Source organism: Sander vitreus, chromosome 4 (assembly GCF_031162955.1).
Source record: "Sander vitreus isolate 19-12246 chromosome 4, sanVit1, whole genome shotgun sequence".
Classification (NCBI taxonomy): Eukaryota; Metazoa; Chordata; class Actinopteri; order Perciformes; family Percidae; genus Sander; species Sander vitreus.
Genome location: NC_135858.1, coordinates 32,483,522 through 32,510,122, shown reverse-complemented (window position 1 = coordinate 32,510,122; position 26,601 = coordinate 32,483,522). Strand labels below are relative to the sequence as shown.

At 41.4% G+C, this 26,601-nt stretch overlaps 3 protein-coding genes across 12 annotated transcripts in view; all 3 read right to left on the bottom strand.

Annotated features, from left to right (window-relative positions):
* setd5 (SET domain containing 5) overlaps nt 1-1,260 on the bottom strand; it is a 63,228-nt gene extending 61,968 nt beyond the window's left edge. For 2 of the 5 annotated variants that reach the window (XM_078249374.1, XM_078249378.1), the window contains exon 1: nt 770-1,260. The gene's annotated coding sequence lies outside the window, so the exon portion shown is untranslated. Of the gene's footprint in view, nt 1-49; nt 72-769 lie in introns of those variants that run through there. The other 3 variants (XM_078249379.1, XM_078249380.1, XM_078249377.1) reach the window with 2 other exon arrangements.
* Nucleotides 1,261-3,255: 1,995 nt separating this feature from the next.
* LOC144517315 (putative peptidyl-tRNA hydrolase 2) lies at nt 3,256-15,001 on the bottom strand. 2 transcript variants are annotated; one of them, XM_078249382.1, is made up of 7 exons: nt 14,809-14,998; nt 13,678-13,791; nt 9,833-9,904; nt 9,644-9,718; nt 8,794-8,891; nt 5,224-5,338; nt 3,256-4,487 (listed from the first exon to the last, which is right to left on the bottom strand). In XM_078249382.1, exons 2-7 carry the CDS (start codon nt 13,783-13,785, stop codon nt 4,401-4,403), a joined length of 555 nt encoding a protein of 184 aa, XP_078105508.1. In that variant the 5' UTR covers nt 13,786-13,791; nt 14,809-14,998; the 3' UTR covers nt 3,256-4,400. The 2 variants fall into 2 exon arrangements, with proteins under 2 accessions (XP_078105508.1, XP_078105507.1); XM_078249381.1 differs by lacking the exon at nt 3,256-4,487 and adding an exon at nt 4,568-4,710 and having other exon boundaries at nt 14,809-15,001.
* Nucleotides 15,002-25,036: 10,035 nt separating this feature from the next.
* Nucleotides 25,037-26,601, bottom strand: part of plxnb1b (plexin b1b) — a 182,275-nt gene continuing 180,710 nt past the window's right edge. For all 5 annotated transcript variants that reach the window (XM_078249371.1, XM_078249370.1, XM_078249369.1 and 2 more), the window contains one exon: nt 25,037-25,602. In XM_078249371.1, coding sequence (XP_078105497.1) covers nt 25,498-25,602 — 105 coding nt within the window. In that variant the 3' untranslated portion in view covers nt 25,037-25,497. The remainder of the gene's footprint in view (nt 25,603-26,601) is intronic.

The window sequence follows — 26,601 nt, the reverse complement described above, 5'->3', positions numbered from 1 at the left end:
TGCACATTAACAACGTTACCTTACGCGGTCTGGTTCTGAACTTCCTTACCTTAAGAGATGGGATGTATGTCTACATTATTCTACTCTCAATTCAGCATACTAACAACAATTATGCCACAAACGCTAATGGAGTAGATATGTGCTGCTGGAGTTGTTTTGACTGTGTTACGTTAGTGGTATGTTAATAAGCCTCTGCGGAAACACATTATCGAAACTTGATTTATGTATTAATACAAACGACATAAATGTTTAATTCAGTGGACTCAGCGCAAACATAATATCTCTAAGGGTAATGTCACGTTAATAACGATAGCAAAAGGTGGTATGAAAACTGAGAACAAACTGAACTAAAGGCACCCCTAATGGACTAATACACGAGTCAAACTCTTGAAAACTTGCAGAATGGTGTTGTATTATAAAACTAGTAATGTGGTGGATTCCCAGACTAACAAGCTAGCTATCAAAACAACACGAGGAGCTGATCAAAAAGTCATGGAAGATCCGTCCAGACACAGCTAAGAGCAGCCCTGCAAGGCTGACCATCAACACGGGGGGCTTTTTAGCCAGCCAAGCAAAAGCGACTTAAAAGTGGAATAGTGAGGGCAACCAACTTGTTCTAATAAACTTAAGTGGACGCTTTAGCCAAGTTGGTAAGCTTTATGGCTATGTTTGGTTGACTACTTGATCAGTACATGTATATTATATTTATGTTACTGCCCCCATTTATAGAAGGTGATATTCACAATTAACACATATTTAAAGTACTCACCTAAAGAGGCATTCCAAACTTCAGCAAACGAGGCAAATGCATGTACAATGTGAGGTCCTTAGAGTATCCCAACATCAAATCCAACCAGACCAGTAGGCCTAAAGGTAGGCCTCGGAGTCTCCTGTATCCTTTGCCCTTAAAAGTAGCTCCCTCTCCAGGGGTAGGACTCAAACTTCTCAGTGTCTCCCACGCATAGGCGGAAAGTTAAATCCCCTGTCCTGTTCAGGTGTACTGCATCCATTGAATGTCTATTATAGATCCCCGGTGGATAATGTTTTTTAGTGTATTATATATATATATATATACAGTCGCTATTTTTAATGGGGTATATGCTGCTGTATGTGATACAGGGCTCTGATTCTGTCTCGGGTCCTTACGTTCGCAGAGGCGCCCATCCCCCTCCTCCTCACCGGCATCGACCGCGGGTCCCAGCGAAACTGACACACAACCACGCCACGGGGTTTCCCTGGCGACAGTGCAGGGGCTCTCTCCTTGGGCGGCCCTTGCTGCGATATTCCGCCTCTCGCCAATGATTCGACAGTAATGTGTCAGTCATATTACACACGAGATATACGTGCAAGTCTTTGGTAAATTCCAGCGTCGATTTTTTTTCTCCGTCAACTACGTCAATCGGGGCGGGCACTGCTTTGAGGAGGTCTTTCCGGCTGCGAAATTTCAGTTCTATTTATGTGTGTGTACTGGTGGCGTACAAGGAGAGCAAGAGACAGTGGCTGGATTCGGAAGATAATCTTACACCCAACAGAGGATCTTTACCTTCAGAATTTCGGAAAATGCTCGTTATTAAATTCAAATGCCATGGAATTGGAATTCATGTTTTTTATTTGAGGGTTATATTTATCTATTTTATGAGGAAGGAGCTATCATGCAATTACATAGTAGCAAGCGTTAGCTACAACACGGGGTCTCCGGGGCCCAGTTCCAGGGACACCAGAGGCAGGGTTAGCCCACTGGGTCAGCCCCACCTACCGGTATGTCAGATGAATGGAGGGTGAGGCTTATAATATATCTATGGTATGAGGTGTCGCTCTCTGGTAGCATTTCGGAAGTGGTTGGACCTCTTTATATACAGTATATGGGTTGGACAGGGAAATTGACCAGTGCTCCTGCTTTGCAAATACTTTTTAATGGTCTATCTACTTCTGTTCTCGCTGCCGAAATCAGTGTATTCCCACACTCTGCAACAGACACTGAAAAAGTAACGGACACAACTTAAATACCTATCAGCAGCGGACCCAAAAAAAATCTTGGGAGTTTACAAGAGGGACAGGCGAAAAAAGGCCTTGGCTTTGCCGTGATGTAATGCTAGTTATTGGCTTAGCTACCACGCACACTGGATTTACAAACAAAGCGGAGTCGTTATTTTCGCCAGATACAAGTAAAGAATAATTTTGACATATGGACGACTGCGATTTTTATAAACGAATAGTCGGTTTCTTGTCCTGTCATGAGACTTGAGGGGTGGGGTGGGACTCTGATTGGCTGTGGTAATAAATGCCAACGTCATTTGTTGCAGAGGTCTGATAAGCTATGGCTACGACATTAGACAGCGGACTAATACAATTGTTGCGGCTGTGAGGCTTCCATAATAAAACCGATTAAGACTCAGTTTCATAAATCAGAATCAGGAAATCACGGTTAGGGTAGGCCGAACGAAGCAGTATACGGATGTAGTATACTCTAGGCTCCATATGTCATAGTGGCACAACTGTACACTATACCTTGACATCAGAAATGACAGACCATCATAATAATGTAATGTAATGTAGTAACCATGAGGTACATAATATTGAATGAGTCAAGGTACACTTTAATGTATTTGAAATAGGTTTCAACACAAGCTAGCTCAGCTGATGGCAAAAATGTATTTTTAATAGTCGAATTATATAAAAGAACACAAACTGCCCACAGCAGTAAGGTAGATATGAGTGAATTGACTTCATGTTTGACGTTAGTCATAATTTCACTAGTATATATGAGTTTTCTTAGAATACGCTTTCTTTTTGTGCATCTTCTCGTGTTGTTGCCCTTTATAAACTTAACCACCAGAATAATTTTCGACAAATCATGGTTAATAATTGAAAGACAGTTCATACGTTTCCCAGCCAGCCTCCCATGATAGGCAGTGGTCAACTGTGGTGAAAAAGCAATGTCATATGGTCAGTCCAAACCACGCACTGCATTATGGCTGTTCAACCCTCCCCCACACTGCTTTCACTGCCACAGCTCCAGCAAATCTCTTTTATATGCAGTGTGTGTTTGAGTCTGTAAGGTAAAACACAATTCAAGCTGCTTGTTTACTTAATCTGGAGGCATTTTAATGGTCTCCATAGTCTGGAGCATTCACACAAATGACTGTATAACATAGGAGGTATCAAAGTGTGGACATGTTACTAAAGTTGACATAACTTTGGGATTCCAACTGTCTGTTAAAATGTACATTTCATATTGCATGCATGCCACTGCCATTTTTAAGTTTTCTGTTACAAATAAAATCTTTGACATTAACCTAAGAATTTTGGGAGTGTCAGCTCATGCCCACAAATATTTGTTAGTGAGAACATACACATCATTCTTTATGTATTAAGATGATTAGTCACCAAGTCCACAATAATTGTCATATATGCACAATTTGTGTTCTGTCAAGCTGTAAATTGAACTTCATTAGTGTAAACTATCCACCACAGGCAGTCAGAGTGCAAAGTTAGGCCCAGCACAGATCCTTACTATCTTTACATTTTGGCTCCACAGGACCTCTCGTTCACCATCAAATTCTACCAATACATCCAAAAATTATAATTAAGTATTTTCTTCTTTTTGCACAAAGAAAAAAACAATACAACACATTTTAGTAACTGTGCATACTGTTTAGGATGGCACACCACAGATTATACAGTATATGGCCCCCAACAGGCATTTACAAAATATAGCCATTTATCAATAATGAGTAATATTGTTTCTATAGGATAGGGATCTTTGGGAGAATAGTTGCAGACAGACACAAAATCATTTAGACGTCAAAAATGAGTGTTCATATATTATCAGTTAATAAGTTAACCTTCACTCAGGAGTAGAGAATCCAACACGGACATACATCTGCTATGGGTATAATTATAATTACATTATGTATTAGTCCGCAACGCATTGCCCCTTGAATAAGCACAACTACAATATTGGTCAAAGACCAAAAATGCTTGATTTTACTTTGCCATATCTGACGCTGGACAACAGAATAGATGTGTTTGAAAATGGATTAAGATTCTAATGTGACTATCTTCTAAGTAGATAGCCTGTTTGGAAAAGAGAAAGGTAACCAGAAAAAGAAAATTGGACTGCCTTCGCCTCGTTTCTCTGTGAACAACCGGCTCTTCTCTCCTGCTCTAACAGCCGATTAAGCGGCTCAGACAAAGAATGAAAGGGAAATAAATGGCTGAGGGTGTTTTCTGGTGTTGGGACATGTCTTGTTTTCCCTTGTTCTTTAGGCCTTTTTTTTTTTAAAGGTTGTTACACACTTGCATGCCAAGACTCTCCCTGCCGCTGGGAAATGCTGCCCTCTGCTGGATGCACTGTGGCACTGCAAAGCTATGCCTCCCCCACAGTGAGAATGAGCCCCTCAGAGCAGCTTCAGACTCCCAGTGACATTGTTCACCATCTCTTCCTCCCCCATGATGGCTAGGACAGTGCGGGACCCAGCCTCCACCTGCCAAAGACAAGTGGGGTTAGTTTTGTGCCAAGACTCTCAAATGTCAAGTCACTGGGCAACACTGACTAATGGCGCTTACCCACTGCTAGTACCAGCTCTACTCGGCTCGGCTCAACCGCAGTTCCCCGTCCTCCTTTTTCCATTGCAGATTTAGTACCGCTTCATGTGTGAGGCGAGCGTGGCTGGTCGTCATAGTGACGTAGCAGTAAACTGCCGTTACCTAACGCAACACACACACAGAACGTCGAAGGCGTGTTGTTTTTTTATTCTCGGCATGTGGCTGTTGCCACAGCCAGAAGACAAATTTTGTTTCAAAAGAAGCTGGCGGCAGCAAAAAAAAACACCGCTGGCTAAACTATTTAAAAAGATTTGTTCAGGACACCCCCATCTGTCCCTAGCAATGATGACGCAGTGATTAGTGACGATTCTCTCTGACCAATCAGTTGTCTGCAGGTTTTCACGTCACCTTTTGGTATCGCTTGGAACCTCAACAGAGGTGATACTAAAAAAAAAAGTACCTGATGGCAGGTACCAGGGACTTTTTTCCATAATGGAAAAGCAAAAAAGGCGAGTCGAGGCGAGTCGAGCAGGTACCATGTAATGGAAAAACATAACATTTTTTTACCAAATATATTAGTACCAATAATCATAAGACAAATTTTGGGAATAACTACTGGTGCCTCCAGAAGACATTTACATACAAAATAATCTGAAAATGGCCTTTTCCACTCACCTGGGTAAGCCCTACATCCTGGACCAGGTAAGTGGGCAGGCTGAGGCTCATGGCCAGGGCCTGCAGTTCCAGTAGATGAGCCACATTGGTGCCCTGGACCACCACCTTCTTGGCTCTGTAATCAACACCATGCACATTTATTTTTCATCATTAGAATTTACTTAATTATTAAACAATATTATAAATGCTGGCAAAAGATGTAGCAACAATGTCAGCAATAACACACTTGACTGAACTGAGCATTTCGACAAACAATGACAGAACCCAGTGGCCTGGCTCCGCCCTCCTACGTACTTCCGCTCAATTTTCATTTCCCTTCAATACTCCGTCTTGGTTCGCAGTATATTCTTGGGTTTTCTCCGGCCAAATATTTGGCAGTCCAATCAGCGAACAGAGGGAGTGGCTGAGAACGATGACGTTGAGGTCGTGCCGTGCGCTAGTTTGAGTTGTAGTACCGTAATGGCGGCGGAGAAAGATGTGAGCGAAGCCATTTGGTCTGTTGTAGCAACGCTGCAGAATATCCAGAAGTTAAAGCCCGAGCAAGAACAATCTTTGCTGAGTTTTGTTGGTGGCCATGATGTTGTGGCCCTCCTCCCCACGGGGTTCGGAAAAGGTTGATTTTCCAGCTCGCTCCGTTAGTGGTGAAGGAGTTGGCTAAGGCTAAGGCTAGCGATGCTAATGCTAATAATATAAGCTGAGTGTTGTCGGTCTCGATTTACATACGTCACGACCAAACATTGGTCACATTAGTGACTGGTTATGGCAGATCCAGAGTGGCTCTGGGCAGATCCAATAGTTTTAAACTTCAACAGAGTACCCGCCTTCAAGGAAGTTAACACTTGTCAATGGAGAATGGCCAGACTGAGCAGAGACAGAGCTATCCTGACACAGTTGAAGGATTGTATTTTTTAAATTAAAAAAACTAAAGGGTGAACATTTCAAGAACTGGAGCATGAATGGAGTAACATTTTGGTTTTCTGCAAACAGCGGCAATAGAACATGCTTGCTCCTGCTAAATGAACTGTGATGTTGCCAGGCTGGCCCAGCAACAGGAGATTGGAGACTGTTGTGCCCACATCTTGCAGAGACCTGGCTTCATCGTGGCATCCCAGATCGGTATCTTCTATACTGACAGAGCGCAGGACTCCGGTGGGACGAGGGGAGGCGGACTCTGTTTGCATCAGTCAGTGCATTTACATGCAAAACAGTAAGTGAATAACCGGGTTATACCAGTTCTCCCTGTGTGTACATGAGCGGGAAATTATGGGGAAAAAAATGACAGGAGTAACTCTTCCTCTGGTACAGTAGGTAGCGCTCTACTAACGTACAACTGGTCAGAATAATAATACAACAAATTGGAAAGCAGGTGTCTTATAATACATCCATGGAGAACATGGACAACTTTTTAGCTCTGTACATTCGTACAATCTCTATGCCTTACTTTTCGTTAGGTTAAGCGTGATTTATGCTTCTGCGTTAAATCTACGCCGTGGCTACGAGACACGGATCCTACGCCGTAGCCTGACGTGCACCTCTCGAAAAATGTAACTACACGTTGTGGCGACGCACGTGGCTTTGTAGCTATAGCCGCTTTCTGACCGGAGGGATTTTTGCAGTTCACAGAACATAACATTTTTTCTTGTGTTCCGACTGGACCAATTTGAGGATTTTTAAGTCCCTCCGCAGTTCCTGCAACTCTTTCAGCTCCTACTTCAGGGCAGGGTCTTTTCTCTTTTCAGCATATGAACCTAGGTCAACGAGGGTCGGGTTTCCGGTACAGACAGACCAACAATGGGACAATTTTAACCATTTTCGCCATCTTATTCTTCACTAATTTCACTTTTGACAATGTTTTAGGCGAGAAATTAACTGTTTAGATTTTGAATATATGCAGTCTTGCGAAAATTTATGCCGAATTGACAATTTGCTTCAAAGTTTTCGGAGTTGAGAAGCTCCATGAAGTGAGGCGACAGCCAGCAGGCGCCTGCCCCGGCCGCTAGCTCGTCGCTCGGCCAGTCATGCTCAGAGACCCCGAGGTAAGCTGGAGGTCTCTCAGACCAGTCTCGGAAATAAGAGGCTTTTATTTCGCCGTTGACGGTTCGTTTGTTTAAATATATGCATATAACACATGTCCATCATAAGATTAACGGGAACCTGTGGTTAACTGTCTTTTCGGAGTTAAACTCCACAAACGTGTCCTACGACTGGCCGGCCGTCTCACACTCATTCCCACTCTCTCACACACACACAAACACACAGGAGAGAGAGATACCCGTTTCTCTTCGGGAGACATTATATAATATATAATTATATAATTAATTATATTATTCGGGAGACATAAATTATGACAAATATGCTATATACATTAGATTTAGTTCATACATTTTTTGGTGTATTTGTTTTCTGATTTTAACGCTATAAAGACCGTTGCCATGCTTGCGTCACTCCCTTACCCCTCCTACCAGTCCCTATGGCCACTTCGCCAGTGCGAATGCAATTGGAAAAAACGGTTTTGGTGGAGAGTAGTTAGTAGATCTGTTTAGAAGTGGACTTTTCCTAGAACTATGTTCCTGTAACTACTTGGTCGGAAAGCGGCTATTGCATTTCCCCCGACTCATTTCCTGGTTCTCCTTCTCCATAAACATGAAATCAAGCAGGGTTAACTTTTCGTGCTACAGATTTCCCACCGTGGTCACAAAGCACAGGGGAGACACTTTGTTTCTCTCACTATGTCTTTCGAGTCGCTACTCTCTCTGAAGCTAATCATGTCACGCTCTAACTCGCTCTACCACACACTCCCCACGGGGGCACACACACGCCGGCCCTGCTATTCTCTTAAAGAGATCGACACACACACCAATGCACAAGTATAAACTTCAGGCCACTTACGTAGGTTATGGTGAAAGCTCCGCACAACCATTAATCACGCTTAAGCCTTTCCTTTATAACTGTACAGGGATTCACCTGCCAGGCTTGAATTTTTTTTAATGCCAAAAATAGCTAAACAGGTTGTTTTTTTTAAGTGCCTGCCCTTTTCCAAACAGTTTCCAATGGCAGCTTCTCAAATGGTTCTGGGTAACAAACCATTTGGCGCCTCAGGTTAGTGTTTTACAATTACAATAAATGAACCTTGAAGGTTGCAGAGCTTTACATATCAACACTAACTTTCCATGCTATATTTTTACCATGTTTTTTTTAAAGGAGAATATCAAATGTAAAAGATATATGTACTGTAAAAGTTAAAGGAATGGCATTGTTAGGGCTTTTTGAGATTATTAATGTTAATCGTTTTTAAATTGCTAAATTTCAAAGTTCATTGCTTGCAACTCATATTTTGCTTTAATTATTTTGTTAAATGTATGGTCACTAAAAGTGAATTAACGATTTACATAATCTTAACATTAGTCTACATTAATTCAGTGTAAAACAAGTAAATTAATTTTAAGGCTTTGCTAATGAACTGACATCATCACAAATTGAGTGGTTGTTACATACAGATACACAGCTATACAACAAATGCACAACTTTTCAGTGCATCTCCTCTATACCTACATACTGTACAGGCCTTACCCACTGTGGTCCCACTTCCAGGCCATCTCCCTCCAGCTGTTCTTTTCCTGTAGAGCCTGGTATAAACCCACAGCAGCATGACCAACTTGGGCTGCAACCTGCACAAACACATAGCACTGAGCTCACACCTACACGAGAATCTGTCGGAGTTTTCAGCTGTACTGAAAAAGGCCTATATGCGATGTTTCTTTTTTTTTTTAAGATTATTTTTGGGGCATTGTTAGGCCATTATTTGGATAGGACAGCTTAGACTTGAAAGGGGAGAGAGAAGGGGAATGACATGCAGCAAAGGGCCGCCGGTCGGAGTTGAACCTGCGGCCACTGCGTCAAGAAGAAAACCTCTATATATGGGCGCCCGCCCCGCAATGTAATGTTTCTGACCAAGTTTCAAATAAAGTTACACACTGAAAAGATAACTCTGCACAAAAAACATTTCATTTTTTTTCTATTAGAATCAACCTAAAAACTCTATTTACATGAAATATTTGTAGTGCAACTGATATTGGCATACATTTCTCCCACTCAGAGTAAAGAAAACAGAACCTGGTAGGTAATAATTATTGAAAGAACGTAGGAAATTCCAGACTAATTAAAATTAAAGACATGCTTTGTGAAATAACAGAACACATAGTGGCTTTACGTCACTGTAAAAGTAGATATATGATTGATTAAATATAGGAGTAAGAGCCTAAAAGTTAACTTGGCTGAAAAGTCCTTCCTTCATTTTTTGCCAGTGGAGAAGCAAACCATGACTGAGCTGTTAAATATTAGGACGCTTTCTTTAGGATGGATTGTGTAATTTAACACAGCATATATCCCAGACAGTACACATTGGCACCACTGAACTTACCTTTCCAACACCCATGGCAAGGTCCATGTTTACCACAAATACCATCTTGAACATGAGGTCATCGTCTCCCTCCTCCTAAAAGGGGTAAGAGCATACAAAAAGAGACACTGAGATTTGGCTTTGGACAAACTCCACAAGGTCTAATGTACCAATGTGTACCTGTGGGGACTAAGGCTAGCTTATGGGCACCTCATTCTCCAGCTTGTTGAAGTAGTACATTGCCGCCTCCTCGGCAGACACGTTCCGAGTATGTAGAAGTGCCTGAAGTGATGAGAAACAATGAAAAGGGTCAGAGAACAAATAATAGTGTGGTCATGCCTGCCATTTATTTTGGCTGACAAACAATTAACTAAGCAATACATATATTCAGTAAAATCTCATTTTTCACAATTTGTTTATTCACACTGCTCAATTAAAACTGAATTATTATTTGGGATATTCAACTATTGGTGGATGTAACCACAATAAATCAAATAAGTCCTTATTCTTAATATTAAAAAGGAGAATTCCGGTCGATTTCAACACGGAGCGCTGTCGTTTGTAAATTTGGAGTGCTGTCAGTAGCGAGTACCACCACCGGTGCCATTACGATACCTCTGTTTTGATGCCGGTTCCTTAACAATACTTTTTTCGATACCATATGTTTTAAAATCCATTTCAACATCAACAAAAATGCATTAAACACAAAACTTTTATTTTCCACCTTAATTGTGAATCAAAACAGTTATCAAAATTAAAAAAATTGGTGGTGGTAACACTGCTCACTCAGTAACAATAATAAAATAATAATAATAATAATAATAATAAAACTGGTTGTGCTTTGATAGGGGTGCACCAGTCAGATACTTAGGATTGGTATCAATCAGAACTTTAAAAATTAACAAAAAAGAGAAACCTTTTTACCACAACATGAACATATTATAAATAAACAAATTACATTGTGTACAGACTAATATTGAACTAACTAAAATGCAAAGGAATGTAAAGAACAAAGACTTTTTAGTGCAAACTGCATAATGACACAAACCTTTAACAATAAACTTGGTGACTGTCCTGTTGTCAACATTGAACTAATGAAGAACTAACTTAAAGGTCCCATGACATGCTGCTCTTTGGATGCTTTTATATAGACCTTAGTGGTCCCCTAATACTGTATCTGAAGTCCCTTTCCCAAAATTCAGCCCTGGTGCAGAATTACAGCCACTAGAGCAAGTCCCACAATGTGCCATTTCTGTGTCTGTAGGTATTGAGGAGAAGAGAGGGGGGGGGGGGGGCAAGGTGGAGAGTAGGGGTGTGGCCTTGACCAACTGCCACTTTGCTCATTTGAAAGCCATGATGCCTCTCACTCATGGGTGGGCCAAATTCTCTGGGCGGGCAAAGCAGAGAAAGGGGAGGTAATCTTGCTCCTTATGACCTCATAAGGAGCAAGATTTCAGATCAGCCCACCTGAGCTTTCATTTTCTCAAAAGGCAGAGCAGGATACCCAGGGTTCTATCGCCATTTCTAGCCACTGGGGGACCATAGGCAGGCTGGGGGAACGCATATTTATGTTAAGAAATCTCATAAAGTGAAAATGTCATGCCATGGGACCTTTAAGTGCAAAGGAATGTAATTGAATTGCCTTGTTGCTGAAAGGTGCTGTAGAAGTAAAGTTGCCTTTCCTTACAACCTCAGCCTGTCAGTCAGTCAGTCATCAGGGCACAGAAACCACTGTTGTGCCTGCTTGTCTCAGAGGAAGTGTAAAACAACAGCACGCGACCGCTTTCGGCTCGCCATTAATATGATATCGCAGCAAACGCTGTCTGCGTGAGGTTTTGAAAACTATAACCACACTTTATCGGCATTGCCGTGACTCACTGTGACTTCAACAAAACTGCAGAGCCGACGTTGCTTACTCCATCCGCACCTCTGCGGTCAGAACCGAAATTTAGCACCGAAAGTTAATAATTTTTCAATACTCATAGGATCCGTGTATTTTTTTTTTGCTGCCATAAAAGTATCGACGTTCGGTGCCCAGCCGTAGTAACGAGAAAAACAAAAATCAGTGTTGCCTACACCGTGTTATCCTCCTGCTAGCGTTAGCACCCAGGAGGCTGAAACTGGGCAAGTTTTAAACATGCTTTTAGCCTCTTAACATGTTCGAAATGTCACTACAAGTGCCTACCCATGTCAAGTGATTCCTTCCGAGTGAACACAGTGACGTAGCTAGATGTGAAAGAAATGCATAAAAGTTGTTCTAATTCAGCTCTGGTGTTGAGACGGCAAGATGGGCGGGCGGGCTCTCTCTCTCTCTCTGTAACGAGGAGTGAACCCTCTTGTCAGTCGCATGGTCTTTGTATGGGGAGGCGGGACTCTTGGGGGAGAGAGAGATAGACGAGAAAACGCTAGTTGAAAGTTGGAGCAGGGTTTACTTTGCAGTTAAGGCGCCGTCAAAAAAATAAATAAAAGTATAGAGCGATATCCGTCGTGTTACTCGGCGTCCTGTTTTCTCCCTTTCATTCCAAAGCACACAGTTGACAACCTGCAGGTGGAGGCGGTGGAGACAGGCTCGGACATACACGCCGCTGTGGACTATGTCTTGCAAGCGGTTTCAGGAAAGTGGCGCCAGTGTTTGTGTGTGTGTTTGTCGGCCCGCCCCCGCGAAGCTCCGACCTGCAGACAGCAGAGCAGCAGGAAAAAAGTAGCTGCACCTTCACCAAAATGAAGACTGCAAAACAGAACTATTTTGGTACAAACATTTACTCGCCATGTGGCAGATAGCTACACAGATATAGATATAATTTATTAATTATATATTTAAATTTAATATTTAGTGTTAATAAATAATTGTCAAACTCTCGACGAATGCTGCAAACATTTGACAGCTAGTACAAATTGCCTGGGAGAACATACGTGTCACAAACGGCAATTCCACAACTGTATAACAGCGTGAAAGACGACATACTAAAAAGGAGATCAAAGACATACTGTGGATATTTAAAATGTCTTCCAGTTCCAGTGTTAAATATTCTTTAGAAATAAAAACGTATTGATCTTTGAAAAGGTGTAGATGAAAATGGTCTCAGAACAGCAATATTATCGTTTTCACAATAACCATCTAGGTGCCAGCGGAGCGTACAGCATCTGAACAAGTCTGTTCATCCAGGTGAAGTGTCACAATGTCAGCTTAGTCATCTTTTTGTTTTAGCTGAGGTTCTAGCCTTGTATCGTACGTCAATCCTGGTATAACTGTCCCTGAGGACACATAGCATAAACAATTTCTGGAGATCATCTCCAGAAATTGTGTCATGCTGTACTGCATCACAGCCTGGCTCAGCAGCCTATCTGCAAAACTGAAAACTTAATTATATTATCAACTCAAAGTCTGTGCTAAGATCATTGGTCAACCTGTTGCACACGCCTTTCAAGCAACCCACAAGAAGAGCATGCTCAGGCTTGCTAACAGCATCTCTTTTGACTCCATGCATGTTTTAAACTATGAATAGCAACTTGTGCCTTTTAACAGGCGATTTAGAGTCCCTTCTTTTAGACATGCAACAGGCTCAAGAACTCTTTTATACATCAGTCTATCCTGTTGCTAAACCATAACCACTGTGCGGCGATCTAAGATCTGGATCACAGGATATCATGCATGATTCTTTATTATAGCTGTTGCTGTGTTTTCATGTTTTGTACTATATGTGTAATTGTGGTCTAACTTTGTGAGTACTTTTCTTTTTTTGAGCAGAGCTGCTCGGGAACGCAAACTTAATTTTAGTGTTAACTGATAGTAAAGTTGTATCTTATTGTATGCTCCAGCTATTAAAGTATGCTATTCAAATTAATTTTATGAGATCATATTCTAACAGCGGTGAATTGGAATGTTTAGCATGAAAGCAGTCAAGTAATACAGTGTTCACACATGATATAGTATGGATCATTGGAGGTCAGCAAAGGGAGCATGCTACATTGCCATTCATACAAATTATTGAATGTTTATGTAAATATGGCCTACATGCTAAAACCAGCTGCCCACCCTGAGTGTACTGTCCCACCTGTTTGGCTGCCTCCTCTGGGATGTCCAGCTCTCTGAGCTGCTGCAGAAAAACAGGGTTGACATCCTGAGAGCCGGAGTCTGGACCTGACTGCTCTGATGGCTCCATTCTTGACTGCAATAGGAAAATAGTAACACTGAACATCCTGCTCAGCACTAACCCACGTGAAATAGGATACTATTGTCAATTAAATTGACCATCTTAGACTAAAAATGACAAATATACCTCGGGTCCACAATTGATATTTTTTCATATCAACGACTGTGTGCAGTTTAGAGAGACATGTAAAGCATATTCAGATGTATTCCTCAGGCTCTTATTAAACAGCTCACAACATTCTGCATGCCTCTGAATGCATACATGATTATTTGCACATATGGATGGGTGGATCATGGCTTACACAAACATTACAAGCCAAAAGAATTTAAACTGAAGCCTGCAGTCTTGAAATACACATGCATTACTGGTAAACTGTCACACTGCGTTTTAACCTAGCTATATTTGAATTGAATAATTTCGGAAAACGTCGTAGGTTAAGGTAACGTTACTTTACCGAGCAAGGCCGTATTAAAGATTTAAGAAAGTGTGATACAACGCTCTCTTAATATGCGAGAAGGAAATATGAAGTTAACTAAAGATACACCTAACATACGGCCACAAAGTGTAACAAACAAGTCCTGAGCTAGCTGTAGAAACACAACGTTAAGCGGGCTAACGTTGGTTCTAGTTGACAGATGTTAGCTTACCACACACACGTTAACTAACTAACTAGCTAGCTAGCTAGCTAGCCACACACACACACACACACACACACACACACACCCCAATGGCTAACGTTACATACCATTAAAATTAGCATCGCAAACAAAGCAGCTAACCATAGCAACGTTAGCGTTCGTTTAGACTACTAAACTATTTCAGTGAGAATACGAATAATAACTGCACTACGATGCTTAAAGCTAATGCTTTCTTGACAGTTGATTAACGTTAGGACATCCTTCCTTGCTAAACAGCTGTTGGTACAGAGGTAGCTAACATTAGCCGCTACTGCTAACTGGACTACCGTTAGCTTCAGTCCAGCAGCTTGACTGCAGTTACCCATACACACATTTATACATGGTAGTTAGTTACCTGTTCTTCTGCGCAAAACAACGACGCGATTTCTAGAAGTATTAGTTTTCACCTGCGACGGAACAATTTCTGTGTGAATGGGAAATTACAGTAAGTGTAATTCCGACTGCACTGTCTTCTGCGTTAACGTTACTCCATTTTGGACCCTTCTGATTGTTGGCACAGGATGCTGCCTCTTGTCAAGTGTGGTGTTACAGATCTGGTGATATGTGGTGACTTGAGTGATGATGATGATGATGCGCGTGCATGATGCACATGTGCCCCACGCAGTGGTAAAAGTACTGATAACACACTATAAAAATACTGTTACATGTAAAAGTCCTGCACTGAAAATGTTACTTAAAGGTCCATTATGTAATATATTTACTGTAATAAATCCAAAAATGACCCCAATGCGTCATCAGATATTAAGGAAATATGCTAAGTTGAAATACTATCTTTTCTGCCAGTATTTTCTCCTTTTGAAATTTCCGTTCCGTGACGGAATTTCTGTTTGTGTTTTAGCCGGTTTGTTAGCTCCAAGCTGCAGCCATACAGTCGAGTTTGATAGCCAGGCCGGGTTGCCAGATATACCTGTAAAAACGTAAACCCAGCGCGCTGCAGCTGTAAGGTTAGTACAGCCATAAAAAGCAGCAAACAAACGAACAGGATCAACGGAGATTGGTTTTACCCCACAAAAAAAAACGGCATGTTTCTAATAGTTGCGTGACCAGAGATGTAACAAACCCGTCTGGGTAAACATTGGCGATGTATTTGAAAGATGGAGACAGCTTAGAGCCCAAAAGGACGCAGAGTTGGCTAATTTCCTCCTGAATAGGTAAGCATTAACTTCAGGCTAATTTATCACAGCTACTACGGACGGGCATCTTATGTCATTTCAACATTTGTGTAGCTATTCACATTGAATTATATAGCTAGAGTACCCGAGTTGGTTACTCGCAAAAACAACTGAGACACAGCCAGTGAAGTGATCCCGACTGGTCCTGGCTAACGCCGCTGTTGCACCGAAAGCTGTGACCCATCAGGAACTGTGACCGCAGAGGGCGCTGTTGCACATCGTCTGCTCGTGCGTGGTAGACAATGGAGGGCGCCTACGCAAACGGCGTAAACATTAATACATTACATCCACGGATGCAAGCTGTAGCTATGATTATTCGCGATTTGTTATTGCTACCTAAGGAGAAAGAGTAAACAGCTGGCGACCATATTCCACCTCAGGCATAGTAACATATGTTTCTGAAACATGTTATCTGAAAGTAAATAAAATATATGAAGGTACATTTTCTCTGAAATGTTTCTAAACATGTATTTCTTTGTGACTGCATGCACAAGTTACAAAATAATCATATTGTACTGTTAAGAAAAGAAAAGAAATAACTAAATATTTAATGGACCAGCACATTGGGTAAGCTGTCAGAATATGTGACCTCACTGTAACTGCTTAATAAAGGAGTTAAACTTCAAAATATTGTTTGGGGTAGTTATTTCATCTCTTCATACTAATGTGGACACATGTTTTCTTATTTTGAGTCATCACAGAGCCAGTACCTCAGAGGTCACCATATCTGACAATTATCAGCCGTCAGAATGTGTGACCTGCCCTGCTGAAGTCCACCTGTAAACAGGAGTGATGAAAGCTGTTACACACTCAGTATGTAGAGGTACTGACTCTGTAATGACTCCAAATAAGAAAATAAGTGTCCAGAGTAATGTGAAGGGATGACATAACAACCCAAAACAATATTTTGAAGTTTGACTCCTTAATTAAGCAGTTACAGTGAGGTCACACATTCTGACGGCTGATACTTGTCAGATATGGTGACCTCTGAGGTACTGGCTCTGTGATGACTCAAAATAAGAAAACGTGTCCACGTTAGTGTGAAGAGATGAAATAACTACCCCAAACAATATTTTTAAGTATTATTAAGCAGTTACAGTGAGGTCACACATTCTGACAGCTTACCCAATGTGCTGGTCCATTTTCTTTCTTCCTGGTTCTTTTCTTAACAGTACAATATGATTATTTTTAGGTAGGTTATTACAAATGTAACTTGTGCATGCAGTCACAAAGAAATACATGTTTAGAAACATTTCAGAGAAAATGTACCTTCATATATTTTTTTAACTTTCAGATAAACATATGTTACTATGCCTGAGGTGGAATATGGTCACCAGCCGTTTACTCTTTCTCCTTAGGAAGCAATAACAAATCTCGAATAATCATACAGCTTGCATCCGTGGATGTAATGTATTAATGTTTACGCCGTTTGCATAGGCGCTCTTCTTCGCCCTCCATTGTCTACCACGCACAAGCAGACGATGTGTAACAGCGCCATCTGCGGTCACAGCTTTCGGTGCAACACCGCCATGCTAGTTACCGGAGGACCAGTCAAGCAACCACGGCTGTTTACAACGTGTAGCCTTTTCAGCGGCTGTAGAGTTATTTGAAGCCAAGAGAGGGGGGCTGTAAATCGGAAAGAGAGGACCTTGAGTTTGCAGTGTGTTTAGCGATTGTTGCCGTAATTCTAAGCCAATAAAGTGTGTTCAGTCGGGTGGAAAAGGACTGCAAGGTAGTGGTATTTTTAGCAGTTCCTACGGTAATTCTAAGCCGACAAAGCGTGTCTGTCAGTTGGGTACAGAGCTCCACGTGAGCACAGGCTTTTATGACTGTCAATATAGCCAGCATCTAACTTTTGCTACTCCGCTCTGCTGTGGAGTAATAGAGCTCAACAGTCCCGCCCACAGCGGGTTCCGGAAGTAAAAATACAATGCAATTTCTCCATTGACAAATTGGAGTATAAGCCATAAAATCGTAACCATCGATGATAGACTTAAAACCAGCATGCCGACATGACTCAGCGATTGTATATGCTCATATAGACACCACAAATCATGGGGCACTACCCTTGTTTTGAGATAAATGTCTTTTATTCGCGATGTCTTGGATAAGTACTTCATTACCCACAATCCTGAACAATCCCACAGTGATGCCTCTGATTGGTGGAACTCATGCTGGGGGTGTCAGTACCCGATCTCTGCTGCCTGCACGATCCGTCACGAGGATTTACGACACTGCACGAACCACGATCTGTTCCACGCTTCTGACGTTAGTCTCTGCCGGGAAGCTAACGATAGTTTAGCTAATAGCTAATTCGGCTAACCGCTAGCTGACAGCTTGATTTGGTCTAAAATAACGTTAACTCAAACTTAACACTGGGTAAAGCCGTCTACAGCTGACGTAACAGCCGTTATATATGTTAACGTTATTTACAGGTTTTATTTTGAGGGTCTTTTAAAGTTATTACATGCTGTCTCAGCTAGCGGTTAGCCGAATTAGCTGTTAGCTAAACTAACGTAGCTTCCTTTATTCAGTGGTGCGCGGTGGTTTATGGGATGAGTAGTTCCTTCGCTCTGAGATGACGAGATGTATACGGTCTTGTACCTTTTACTTTTTGGGGATTTTGTGTTCATTTTTTTTACTCTAAATTATACGTTGTATGCTCATGAGTCACGTACCATCTGGTTAGCCTAAGACATGGTCTAAAACTCTTTATATACGGATTTTTCCAGACGTCAATGGGAGAAATGAATGGGAAATTTACTTCCGGAACCCAAGGTCTCTCAGAGGAGGGGCGGGACTGTTGAGCTCTATGTCTGGCTATGTGAGACAAGCGTCTGTCAGTACCCGATCCGTAACGCCTGTGCGCATGCGCAGAAACTCAACGTGTTTTACGACATTGCCCTATCAGTTCTACGCTTGCGCGAACACCGGCAAACTTCACAGCTCTATGCACGCATTGGCGTAAGGATGTTTGGACATTTCTGGTTACCAGAAGAAAACATTAGACAGTGACCATTATGATGGCAGAGATGAAGTTTAGAAGGTGTTTGCTGGAGTTGCCTAAAGTATCTGTTAATGATGTACGGAGGCTCGTCCGGCCATCCAGTACAACACCATGTAGCAAATTAAATAAAGGCTTCAAATTTTACGTTTCATCATTTCGTTGCAACTTTGAAGGTAATTTGCTAACGCTAGCTAGCCTGAGCTAGAAGCCTTGCTTTGGTGTTTTAAGTCATGACTCCGTCCTGCTTCAGGTTAATCATGCTTTAAATAAAGTTTAAGCATGTGTATACCTCTCACTTCATGTGTTTGTACTTCGATGAAAGTATCAGGTAAAAACAGGGCTACAAATGAGATCTCTGTGAGAGACCAGCAAACTCCTAGCAAACTATTATGTAGCTCAATGCTGGACATTTCACCCCAAATTCCGGTCACTTTACTGTATTTGTATTTGTTTAGTATTTGGTTTAGAAGCCTTTATTGGTGATTTTTTACGGTACAAAGTCCTGCTACATACGTACATATATAGCTAGCTATATATGCTCCGCTATGTCGCGTTAGCATGCAGCTATAATAGTTAGCTATGAGTATTGTAACGTTAGATTGTAGTGGAATGAAGCAGCACTTTCTAACGTCAAAAATTGCAGATACAGGCTTCTGAACCAAACACTACACAATCGGACATGTTTCAGCAGGAATGTGACCCGGAATTGGGGAGAATTTAACAACATTGCCAGCTAAGATGACATGTTTACTGCCGTTAGCATGTAGCTACTATAGTAGTATACAGCAGTGGTGGCTGGAAGAGCTGTCATCCCGTCTTCAAAAGGACACTTATGTACGTTTACACTTCATCGCATTAATAATAGACAGTCTATGGTTATTAGTCAAGACGTCAGACGATTATTAAAAGTAAAAACATAAACAACACAACAACGACGTCGCTACACGGTTTTGGATCAGTGATAAGTCTCGATTGTTTGTAGCTATGACTATTGTATAATAAAGATTTAATAAAAAAGTTGTGATGTTTGGTCGTAAAGTGTTTCAACGCATGCGTGGTACAAATCGCACAGGGACATCGTTAGTTTTCTACTACGTAATTATGCGCATGCGCAGAACGGATCGTACAGGCGGTACGGCTCGGTTACTGACAGCGTCTAGCAACAGTAGGCTCGTTCGAGATGAGCCAGATCTGCGCAGAATCGATCACCGGCGATCGCCGCCCAATGCATGCCGGTTAGATTTGTGTCTGATTTGATCCAACTTGATCCCGACTTGCTCTGACGTCATGCACACGTGGGCAACGATAACCTCACAAGATCAAGGCGCCGCAGTTGCTCTCCACCGACTGCAAGACCCAGGCGGACCCAGGGCATGCTGGGAAAAGGCATGCCGGCCTCCGGATCTAACAGCTGATTGGTTCAGAATCGACTCAATATGATGACGTTATATATATACTTTTTATTGATTTTGATTTGGAGGGATTCAACTGCTATTTGTCTGATTTAAAGGCTTATTCTGTACAAACCACGTGTGGCTGATAGTTAACGTTTAGAAGTCAGAGAGACTAAATCTGTTCAGATTACGGATCATCTACAGTCTGTTAATTAAAATCAGCAACAGATCACATGTAGAGCATTTTAACAGCTACTCTGTCAGAATAAAAACAACTGGAGACTGTGTAGGAGCTGATATATGGGTCTGATAACATTTTATTAAATCGGAATCGAACCACAGTGTTTCTGTCACTTCCTGTTCAGCCTGAAGGCTGCTGAAATTGGCTGGAAACTGTCCGACTTGACAGCAGACTTTTGTCACCGCCTTCAGCTGCTGCCGCCTGCTCTCGTCCACTTTACAGGCGAGGCGCAGTTCATCTCGAACGAGCCTATTGTTGGATGCTCCGGTATCAGCCTGGCAACCAACGTGAACTTCGAGTCTGGAGGGGGCGGGGGAGACGACTCTCTCCAGTATTTTGAATTTGTACTGCAGTAACTATTTTAAACACTAGCTGTCAGTATTACATATTTGACCTTTAAGTAAAAGTAAGTAAGTAGGCTATCATCAGGAAATGTACTTAAAAGTAAAAGTACTCAATGCAGAAAAATCCTCACATTTTAGAAACTGGAAACAATCCCAACAGTTATGTGTTTAATGGTCTAATCATTTCAGCTGGACTTGTAGGTCGCTATATTGGCTAGTTTAATTTATAATAAAACATCAGATTTTATTAACTACATGTGTTTTGTGTGCAAAAATCTTAATTTGTAAAGTAACTTGTAACTAAAGCTGTCAGATGAATGCAGTGGAGTAAAAACTACAATATTTCTCTCTGAAATGTAGTGGAGTAGAAGTAGAAAGTGGCAGGAAAAGAAAAAACTCAAGTACAAGTACCACAATGTGTACTTTAGTACAGTACTTGAGTAAATGTACTTAGTTACATTCCACCACTGTGCCCCAGTTACCGCTGTTACAAATGTGGCAAGACAAATGCCACCTATTGAAAATTAAGCTGTTTTTGTAATGTCATTGTAACATACATTTTATGACATTTTATTTTACTTAAACCCACAATGACAATCCCTTCCAATATTTTGAACCTGTGAACAGGTGAGAATGTATTTACGCTTTTATACTCTTGCAGTTTAGTAACGATAATTCCATATATTTATTAAACAGGTATTGACTCTGCCTCCTGATCTCCATGGTGATCCCGGCATCATGAACACGCATAGCACCAGATCTGGCCCCGGATAATTTACCATCAGAGGCATCCTGTCCGTTATTACTGCAGCCCTGATACACTCACACACTTACATATGTACATCTTGAGGGATTCAAGTGAGTGTTTCAAAAGAAAAACACAACAAATAATTTTAAGAATACTTTATTACATCAGCATCTGTGATAATTAGCATCAATTCTCTTATTAAACAGGTAAAATCACTACAGTTACATTTTAAATCAATATGTACAATGATATTAACACACAGAATAAGAAACACCCTTAAAACTGCTCCTTGCAGAGCCTGCTCTACATTGCCAAATTTATACAGCCTAATAACAGTTATAGTTTTCCCTCAAATGGCTTGTCTTTATTATCACTGAGCTTTCACCACTATCTAAACTGACTGTGTGACAGAACAAACCATCTGTTCATATGACTCATTAGTTGCTTGTATGTGTTAGGTAATGTAGTAATAAACCTACGGGCTACATTCGGATATGCTGAGCCTGGACCTGGGAATGACACATATTAGGCATTAGGCTCAGCTGACACTCTTCAACACTCATCTTTTTTGGCCACTGATGACTAGGGCTGAGTATAAAACCTCATTACTTTTAAAGTAGAGACTATACTGTGTCTAAAGCACTGACTTGAGTATTGACGAACTCAAGTATCAAAGTTGGCACAAAGTCATTATCTTTGTGGATCTGGGTTTCCCCTTTTGTTCACCTGAACCCAACCAGTTATCTCTGCAGTGCCTAGCCATAACCTAAATATTAACCCGAAATTCAGCCCTAACCACAGAGGGCAGTGCTATGGGGGACACTATTTAAAAAGGGAAACAGAGTTTGACAGGAGGAACAGCGTCAACAAATGTCCAACCATACCCAGCCCTACTAACCCCTAGGAAGCCATCTCAGTCTGTCATTTAAAGGTGGAGTCTTTGTTTCTGGAGAAAGATGTTTATTTTTTAACTCAACACCCAAACAAATAACCCACTCCCATCAGTGCTCCTTCATGTGCCAGATTTACCATCACTACCGTTCTCTTTATACACTCACCTAAAAGGATTTTTAGGAACACCTGTAAGATTTCTCGTTAATGCAATTATCTAATCAACCAATCACATGGCAGCTGCTTCAATGCATTTAGGGGTGTCGTCCAGGTGTAGACAATCTCCTGAACTCCAAACTGAATGTCAGAATGGGAATGAAAAGGTGATCTAAGCAACTTTGAGTGTGGCATGGTTGTTGGTGCCAGACGGCCTGGTATGAGTATTTCACAGTCTGCTCAGTTACTGGGATTTTCACGCACAACTATTTCTAGGGTTTATAAAGAATGGTCTGAAAAAGGAAAAACATCCAGTATGCGGCAGTCCTGTGGGCGAAAATGCCTTGTTGATGCTAGAGGTCAGAGGAGAATGGGCCGACTGATTCCAGCTGATAGAAGATCAACTTTGACTCAAATAACCACTCGTTACAACCGAGGTATGCAGCAAAGCATTTGTGAAGCCACAACACAAACAAGCTTGAGTCGGATGGGCTACACCAGCAGAAGACCCCACCGGGCACCACTCATCTCCACTAAAAATAGGAAAATGAGGCTACAATTTGCACAAGCTCACCAAAATTGGACAGTTGAAGACTAGAAAAATGTTTCCTGGTCTGATGAGTCTCGATTTCTGTTGAGACATTCAGATGGTAATCAGAATTTGGCGTAAACAGACTGAAAACATGCCTTGTTACCACTGTGCAGGCTGGTGGTGGTGGTGTAATGGTGTGGGGAATGTTTTCTTGGCACACTTTAGGCCCCTTAGTGCCAATTGGGCATCGTTTAAATGCCACAGCCTACCTGAGCATTGTTCTGACCATGTCCATCCTTTTATGACCACCATGTACCCATCCTCTGATGGCTACTTCCAGCAGGATAATGCACCATGTCACAAAGCTCGAATCATTTCAAATTGGTTTCTTGAACATGACAATGAGTTCACTGTACTAAAATGGCCCCCACAATCACCAGATCTCAACCCAATAGAACATCTTTGGGATGTGGTGGAACGGGAGCTTCGTGCCCTTGGATGTGCATCCCACAAATCTTCATCAACTGCAAGATGCTATCCTATCAATATGGGCCAACATTTCTAAAGAATGCTTCCAGCACCTTGTTGAATCAATGCCACGAAGAATTAAGGCAGTTCTGAAGGCGAAAGGGGGTCAAACACGGTATTAGTAGGGTGTTCCTAATAATCCTTTAGGTGAGTGTACATCATGGCCTTTCCCATGTCCTGTGCACCAACAGAATAGTGTTGTTTTGCTTGTTTCCCATTCACAGAGCAGGACTGTGTATGGACGAACAGCAAACAGACTGTGGGAAAATTCGCTGAATTTGACAAAAAGTGTGTTGGATTAAAATCAGAGATTCCACCTTTAAATGAGAACAACATCAGCAAACATGAGCTCATGTCTCTGTGCTCTAACTGAAATCAACAGTGTCACAAGATGAAATATACCTTCTGAACCAGTAGTAGTATAATCAACGCATAATCTGTATCAACTTGACAAAAATAAAATGTCATACACAGCTTCAGCACATGAAGCAATGCCACCTTGTGTATACCAACCATGATGTCGATACCAAAAAACACGTACCATCACCTCAGCTTGGAGTGGAACAAGGTGAACCATGATTACTTTGTATTGATCCCAAAAGGAATGTTAAAAATGTACAAAATAGACATATGACTGACTTACACAATAAAACACTGTGGTGCACACTAAGAATCCACTTCATGGAGTTTTTTTATGGAAGGAGTTTTTCTTTTCCTCTAACATCTTTCCCATGACTTGTACACTATAGACAAATCTGCATGAATAAGTTTAAAAGCAAGAAACAAAATCAGAGTAAACTGTCACTCAGTTGGGGTATAAGTACATTAAAACAAGCATGCTCTGATTTCCAATCACACACAGGAAAGAAAATGTGTGTTTGTACTGCTGCAATTGAGTCCAGCTAGAGTTAGGCCAGATCTTTGCTGTACTACTGTACTGGTAGTTGTAGCTGGTTAACATGTACATAGTAGTGTTGCATGAACAACATCACTGAAAAAATATCTGAAGAGTATCTGATGCAGCACAGTAGGCTGAGGTAGAGAGTGGCAGTGACTTATTAAACTCTTAGCGATTGGCTTTGTGTAAAGGGGTTATGAACAATGTTGTGATCAAGGTTTCATTCTTAAACATTCACAGACATTTCAGATCACGGTTTTGTGAATACTGCTGTCTTAACGTCTAAAATATAACGACTTACTTCAATACTTTGTACTAGAAACCAGGAATGTGACAATACAATATGTAGATTGACAACCAGGGCAAAATGGATCACACACGCACGCATGCAGAAATAACTTCTGACTAGACAGCAGCGAAAAGCACACAAGGCATAAAAGGTACCGCTTTATAAAATTCACTCAAGGGAAAATGTAATCAGTCTTTAGTCAGATCAGCTGACTGTGGAACAGCTGCTTTATAAGATTGTTAAGTTTTAAGTCCAGCGCTGTTCTGTAGCAATTAAACCAGGGTGCAAAATTTACTTTTTTGTTCACCATCCAAATGGCTAGTGACTGTTCAAATTTTACCAGACACTCAATAGATTACTATTGTTTTTTTGGCTGGTGAGAAAGCAAATCTACCAGACACTAATTGTGTACCCTGGATAAAACACAATGTTCTTCCTCCAAATGTCTCTTTATAAAGTTAATAGAGGGACAGCAGGCCTGACTGGTGTCTTTTACACTTTCTTTGTCCAGATTTGTTCAGTGCCCTGCTTCTACAGAGAGCTCAGACTAAAGTCACTGATGCATCCTCAGCCAACACCAACAAATGACTGAAGGTGCTGGGATGTGAACTTCAATGCTAAGCTGAATCTTCCGATACTTCTGAAAAGTTTCTTAAAAAAACTCACAGCTCCTTGACTCCAAACCTTCCTCCTAAAACAAAGGTTGGTACTGTCTTCCAATTTGTCTGTCGGTTGCTTTCTGCTTTTCAGTTCAACCTGCAGGGTTTAAGTGTCCCACTCTTTGCCTCCTCGAAGGCCATAGCTCTGGTGGGTGTTTCCTCGGTCACAAGTCCGTGACTTTATTCTCCACAGCGGCTGCGATTTGCTGTAGTCTGTAGCCAAGCTGCATCTTCTGGGCTGTGGGGTCCTCCTCCAGCGCTGTGATGATCTGATGAGAAGAAGATGGCACAAGGATGGGTGGAGAGAGAGAGAGGTTAAGAGGAGGAAAAGAGATGTGACAAACACACAAATAAGTTGTACCATTCCCGTAAGCAGAAATACTGAAAGAAACACACAAACCACCATTACCAATCTTTTAAAACTGACAGAAAAAAGTAGTAGTTGTATTTCCTCTGTTTTTTCTGATTCAAAAATAAGCATAGAAGGTGGAAAGGCTTCCGAAACAAATGCAAGCAGGGCTCCAGACTGCAACCAACCATTTGTTAAGACAGTGCAAGTATTTTTTACAACTATTCGCACATGTGCAACCTGCAAATTTGACAAAAATTTAAATTTTTTGTTGAAAAACGAGGAGGAGGCCTGTTTACGACAGGAATGGCTGAGGGAGTTTACATAACTTAGATTTAGCAAAAACACCAGGGGTTGAAGTGGGCCAACACAGTAAACATATTCTTTGTAAATCTTGACAATCATTCCCCGAAAGAACCAAGCAGGCCTGCCTTGTTACACGATCCAAATTTGCTTCAAAACATGTTGTGGATATAGACTATAAGGTACCAACTGCATTTGAAGGCGGCTTACTTTTACGGACAAAGAGTGAAAGAAAAGAGATGAGCGAGACAGATCAACTGTGCTTTGTTGTTTGGCAAACATTCAGCTGTTACACAAACTTGTGCTTGTGTTTTAAAACTTTCTTGTGGCAGCGATAGAGGCAGTGATGTTTCCTGTTTACTGTACGGGACTCTCACAGCGCCTCAAAACTGACTGACAAGTCTGATCACCGGTTACATGATTGGTCACCGCAGCGTGACGTGGGGTTGTGTTTCTCTAAAAGTTGGTCTCAACTTTTCGCCACAGGTCCGTTGCATTTTTTTGCATATGCAACTGACTTAGGCTACAGAAGCAAACAATAACGCTATTTGCAGCCAGTTTTCTTTCCTAAACCTAACTGCAAAAATAACACATCAACTAAGAGTAAAACTAAAAA